At 44.3% G+C, this 6178-nt stretch overlaps 1 protein-coding gene across 1 annotated transcript in view; it reads left to right on the top strand.

The window, feature by feature from the left end:
• Positions 1-5069, top strand: part of GFOD1 (glucose-fructose oxidoreductase domain containing 1) — a 55931-nt gene extending 50862 nt beyond the window's left edge. The window contains exon 2 of the mRNA XM_008630887.2: positions 3954-5069. Coding sequence (XP_008629109.2) covers positions 3954-4873 — 920 coding nt within the window. The 3' untranslated portion in view covers positions 4874-5069. The remainder of the gene's footprint in view (positions 1-3953) is intronic.
• Positions 5070-6178: the final 1109 nt, after the last annotated feature.

Raw genomic sequence — 6178 nt, 5'->3', positions numbered from 1 at the left:
TTTCCCTGCACATACACTGAAAAAAATGTAAATACTACTGCCCTGGACCATATCTACTTACCACTCACTTCTGGGCTTATCTCCAATTCACAAGGACTTTCTTTTTTTAAAAAGAAGACTGAAGCTTTCAAATAAATCACATGGCTTCCTGACAAAATTAATTACTGTGAGGTGGGTGACAAGCCATTAGAGCATGGTGAGGATTTGACTTTTGAACATCAGGTGCTAGAGAGATCTTCACTTGACTGGTAGCACCAATGATAGCACAGAGAATTTTTTTCTATTTGCTCAGCTGCTTCTGGAGAGTTGGTTAGACATCCACTTCTTCAGAGAAGATCAGTGTTGTTCAATAATGTTCTTTTAAAAAATGCAGATTGGTACCACAGTTGTTAAGGTTTGACTTGGGGAATGCACTTTATGAGTCTTTGGTAGGAGATGTGTTCCCCGCTTTCAGCTTTGGACTTGGGCTGGCCAATAGTGAGCCTTCCTCTATGCTGTGCCAGCTCAGCGAAATCCCATGCTGTGTCACTCAGCACCTGGCTGGCTCCACCCTCTCTCTTTCTGAAGCACAGCCAAGCAGGGAGGTGAGGGTGAAGGCTGTGTAGAGCCCTCAAAAAGAATGATGTGTATTTAAAATATTTTTCGTCTTCATTTTATTTGAGAACTCAAGAAATCAATGCTCAGTAGTTGTCTGGTTGAGAACTGTAGCACTGTATACTAGATTTCTTGATGGAAGTGGAAGGGGTGTGTATTCTTTCATAGGATGAGATTTATTCCACTCTGTTGCTTATCAGCATGGACAAATATATTGCACTTTCTTGCTGAAACAAGCTGGCTGCACTTCCCTGCTTTTATGTAATTACTGAAGTTTTTGCTGTCTGTTGTGATGCGATTTTCAAAGACATGTGAAACAGCAAAACACGCTGGTGGAATGACAAGCAGTAACAGTTCATCCTTTCTTAGAGTCTTGTCCCAAAGTGGAGGGGATTAGACCACAGCCCCAGACACAAGGAGAAGGGGTTCAGTTCCCAGAGGAGCCCCCCACAGCACCTGCAGTCAGAGCACACCATTCCATGAGTCTTAGTGTTGGAAAGGAGATTTTCCTTGCACACTGCCCTCTGCTCTGCCTGATGCTGCTATAGAGAATGACTCAAAGGGAAGGTGCCTTTTCTTCCTTCTCCTTTGAGAAGGGAGTGGAGGAAAGAGAGCAGAAGAATGGTGTTTTGATCTGCCTGTTTCTCATTCTGGTTGCATAAACACACCAGAGTATTTCTCTAAATTAAATTAAGCAAACCTTTCATGTTCTCTCCCTGCTTCCAGAAAGCTAATGTGGCTGCTTGCAGATTTGCAGCTACGGAGGAGACAAAGACCTGTAGTGCGCACAGACTCAAGTGCTGAGCAGTGTCATGCTGAAAGAGCTGCACAAGCTTTAATAGCATATAAAAGCTTTCTGGGCATCAAGCAAAAATCTGTTTAAATCCCTGCCGGGGATGAGAGCACAGCACATATTATCAGCACATGCACAGACACAGAAAGTCTCTCAGAACATTTGCATTTTGGATTTGTTGAAATTAGAAGGTTTCAACCTTTCCAAAAAGGTTGAAATGGTGGAAGGAGTAATTTTAAGACTTCAAATTCTCCCTGTCCTCATATAAATATTTAGGGCTCTTCCCTTTTCTCTGCATGTGTCTGAGTTAACACTGATCCCAATGGCAGTTTTTCTCGAACATATGTGATGTAAAAACCCATAGGCTTCTCTTTCATATTAATAATCATAATTTCCTACTCAGATGTTGACAATCCCAAGTATTCCCTGCCGCACATGGTGAAGGACTGACCCCCACCACGCATGGCACTGAACACGCAGCTGAAAAAGCCCCCAGGCTGCAATTCCTCATGAAAGCAGATTCTTTTCCTAGTGAGCACATGTGTAGAGCTGTGTATCTGGAGACAGACCTCAGATAAAATGTGGCAGGCGTCTGTGAGGCAGAATGATGCAAGCTGAACTGGAGCAGAACGTGATGCTTTTGTGGATCAGTGGTGAGCAGGTCAGATGATGAGGTAGTACATATTGCTTCTTTGGGGGGAAAATTGCTATTTCAGGAAGGTTTGACTCTAGGGAAGTTTTGTCTGACTAAGATTTCCCTGATTTTGATAGCTAATTAGCCAGACTAAAATCTCTCTGCAAAGAGTCCTTGTAACTCCAAGACTATTGTATTAGTGATCTGTATCAAGTGGCATAGCTGGAGCTATCAGTCAGAGAAATATAGGGCAGGTGGATGAATGGTTTCTTCAATATCAAACAGATGCAGCAAAAAATTAATTCAGGCGCAGGAAAAGAAGTGCTATTAGGTTGAAAATGTTAACTCGGTCACCAATAGCCATCTGTAAAGATGAGAGAGAAGAGTAAGAAGAGAAGACCATGGCCACTCAATATAAGATTCTTGCCTAATTTAAGAGGAAAATGAGTATGCCTCTACTTACCTGATTAAGTAGAAGGTAAATAGGAGCAAGTTGGAGAAAGATCTTTCCCTTCTTGTCCGTTAACTGGATGTGACTGCCACTTCAGCAACTCAAATAGCAGCAGACAAAGACTGGGAATAGGCAGTGTGGATAAGCTGGTTATTGAATGTTTGGACTGTGACCCCCTTCTTTTTCCTGTCAGGCTGTTAAATATTCATGTAAGTGGGCTCAGATAGATCCCTGCCATCTGTCTGTATTTATATGACTTCATCCAAACCAGCTCCAAAACATGTAAAATTTTATATTCAGAACAGCTCTTCAGAGAAAAAGGGATTTTTTTTTACCTACCTGAAGGGAACAGGAATGAAAATACAACGTGATTTAGCAAGTAACAACATTTACTCATTTGGACTCCATCAGCGAGGACCCAAATTCAGCTCTTTTAAGTGCCAGGCCCAGCTGCAGGCCAAGGCTCTCAAGGCAAAGATCATATTTAGTGTCATATTTTATATCCAAAGTGTTTCATAGCTCACCTCATATTGATCATTAAGCATAAAAAAAAGTTTGTATGCAACTAAGAAGGAAACTGGAGATTCTGTCACTGTATGTGTGTGTGTGGGTACAGAATGAAAAGTATTTGAGGAGGAGAAATCAGTAATAAGCCCATTATTTAGCTTGCACTGCGTTCAGTTGCACACCTTGATAACCAGAAAAGGGGACTGTCATGCAAGCTTCAGTAAACAGTGTGCCATATGGACAATTCCACGAGGGAACAGATTGTCACAGCTACATTTGACCTGTTTTAGAGCAATCGTAACTCTCCCTTGGCACCATGGATGCGCTGCTGACATTTCAGCAGAACGGCTTCAAAAAAACTTGAGTGCCATTGTCAGAATAGCGTGGCATTTTATGAGTGAGAAGCAATTTCTTCATTTTAAATTAAGCAGCAAGCCCAGTGCTTCTCCTCCTCTCCTCATAGCCTCTTAAAACAGTTTGAGCAGGAAAGAGGGAGAGACAAGAGTACTGAAAAGACAAAGCCAGGCTTTTCAGTGTACCTGTGTTAAGTTACTGAATACATGCACTTGTGCTATTCATATGCTTCAGGGATTTGAATCTCAACCTCAGATTCAGCTCACAGAAGCCTGCACGGGCAGGTTATCTCAGAGGAGACGTCTGTGAGATGGCTGAGGGGGGTGGTTGGTTTGATACCTGCTTACTTTCTTCTGTTCCTGCCCTCACCTTTGAGCCATTTTTAGACATGAGTGCATTTTGAAAATAAAAAGGAATACATTTTCACTGTGGTGCTCAAGAAACTCTAACATGCATTTTGGAAGCATGCCAGAGTGGGTCTTTGTGCCTTGAAAACATTTCAATATGGTGTTACTCTTTTAAGGGTCTTTCTCCTTGGCTTAGTCTTTAAGAATAGCCTGGAGGCTTTCAGCTTACTCAGTCGGTAAATTTTTGTTGATCTTTTTTCTACTGTTTTTCAGGCATTGGGAAAAACGTCATCTGTGACAGAACGGCAACTCCCCTGGATGCCTTTAGGATGATGACTGCGGCTCATTATTACCCAAAGCTCATGAGTATCATGGGGAATGTTTTGCGCTTCCTGCCTGCTTTCGTGAAGATGAAGCAGCTGATCCAGGAGGGTTACGTCGGGGAGCTGCTGGTGTGCGAGGTGCAGGTGCACAGCGGGAGCCTGCTGGGCAAGAAGTACAACTGGAGCTGTGATGACCTGATGGGAGGCGGGGGCTTGCACTCGGTCGGCACCTACATCATTGACCTGCTGACCTTCCTCACCAGCCAGAAGGCCGTGAAGGTGCACGGGTTGCTCAAGACCTTCGTGAAGCAGACGGACCACATCAAGGGCATCCGGCAGATCACCAGCGACGACTTCTGTACGTTTCAGATGGTCCTGGAAGGGGGTGTGTGCTGCACGGTGACGCTCAACTTCAACATCCCGGGGGAGTTCAAACAGGACATCATCGTGGTGGGCTCGGCGGGACGGCTGATTGTGATAGGTACTGATCTCTATGGACAGAGCAACAGCTCTCCTCAGCGGGAGCTCCTGCTGAAGGACTCCACGCCAGTCAGCAACTCCTTGCTTCCAGAGAAAGCCTTCAGTGACATCCCGTCCCCCTACCTGCGGGGCACCATTAAGATGGTCCAGGCTGTCCGGCAGGCCTTTGAGGACCAGGATGACAGGAGGACCTGGGACGGGAGGCCCCTTACGATGGCTGCCACTTTTGATGACTGTCTGTATGCCCTGTGTGTGGTGGACACCATTAAAAAGTCAAACCAGCTGGGGGAGTGGCAGAACATTTCAATCATGACTGAGGAGCCAGAACTGAGCCCGGCATACTTGATCAGCGAAGCCATGCGGAAGAGCAGGATGTCTCTGTACTGCTAGCTCTTTTGTGCTCCTAGGAAAGAATAGTAACCAGACAGGTCTTGAAGGAGGTGGTAATTCAGCCCTGTGAAGGGCTTGGGTATCTCAGAAACAGCTGAGGATACAGGAGAAGGAAATACAGTGTCTGGATCAATTAAATCTATTGGCAGCTAAATGCCAAACTGATACGGTCCTTCAAAATGCCCAAAACAGACAGGAGACTTAAGAGCTGATAAACTTAACTGTTTTAATAACAGTATTAGCTGGCTGATTGCAAAGATATATCACAGACTCATCCCCTGCTTGCAGGTGCTTTAGATTATCCAGTTGTGTTTACTGTGAAAGGTTGGGAAGATCCTTTTAGATTTTCCTTACCTACCAGAGGACTGTGAAGGTACTGTCATGTCATTAAATTTTCTGTAGTGTCTGACATGAATGTTCCTACCATGACAGCTGATACCACCATGCTGTATTACTACACCTCCAACCAACACACAGAATAACAGGACTTGATGTGAAAGTGTTGCATGATTCAGAAAATCTTGGCAGCTCACTTTTCATACAGCCTGTTAGGAGCTTCTCTGTGTTGGTGTAGTGGTTTGGTCCAAAATACTCATTGCTGTTTATCTGCTGTGAGATAAGAATTAGGAGAAATGCAAAACAGGCACCAAACTTGAAAGAATATAAAGAAGTTTATTAACAGACCTAAAAGAAGAAAAAAAATTATACCACCTTCAGAACTCTCCTCCTCCCCCCACCTTCCTCCCTTCTCCCACTGACAATGTGAAAAGACAACCCTTAAGATGTTCAGTCTGTTTACCACTTCCATAATAACCTTGTTTAGTCCATTTAGAAAGAGAAGTCTCTTCTTGCTCATGCTATGAAAACATTATCACCACGAGACAGCCGCCCACTTCCAAATATTGTTCAGTCCATTTAGGAAGAGGAGTCTCTCTGCCTGCGTGTGAGTCCCTTCCCCCGACTTGCAGCTTTTCCCGCAACTGCTTTCGAGGGTCCAATCTTGAAGTTTTTTGGGGTACAATTTTAAGGTTGAGCCGTTCAGAAACAAAAACAGAGGCCCTTCTCCTTCCCTGGGAGCAAAGGGTCTTCATCATCTTCATCGTTAGGACTATCTCTGGGAGCATCTCTAGGAACTGAGGTTTTCTCCTTTCCCATTTGGAGCAAAAGTCCTCATCTGGTTCATCTCTAGGGACTGAGGTTTTCTCCTTTCCCGTTTGGAGCAAAAGTCCTCATCTGGTTCATCTCTAGGGACTGAGGTTTTCTCCTTTCCCGTTTGGAGCAAAAGTCCTCATCTGGTCCATCTCT

Source organism: Corvus brachyrhynchos, unplaced genomic scaffold (assembly GCF_000691975.1).
Source record: "Corvus brachyrhynchos isolate BGI_N302 unplaced genomic scaffold, ASM69197v1 scaffold43, whole genome shotgun sequence".
Classification (NCBI taxonomy): Eukaryota; Metazoa; Chordata; class Aves; order Passeriformes; family Corvidae; genus Corvus; species Corvus brachyrhynchos.
The sequence above is the reverse complement of the archived record's forward strand: the minus strand, read 5'-3'. Positions and strand labels throughout refer to the sequence as shown.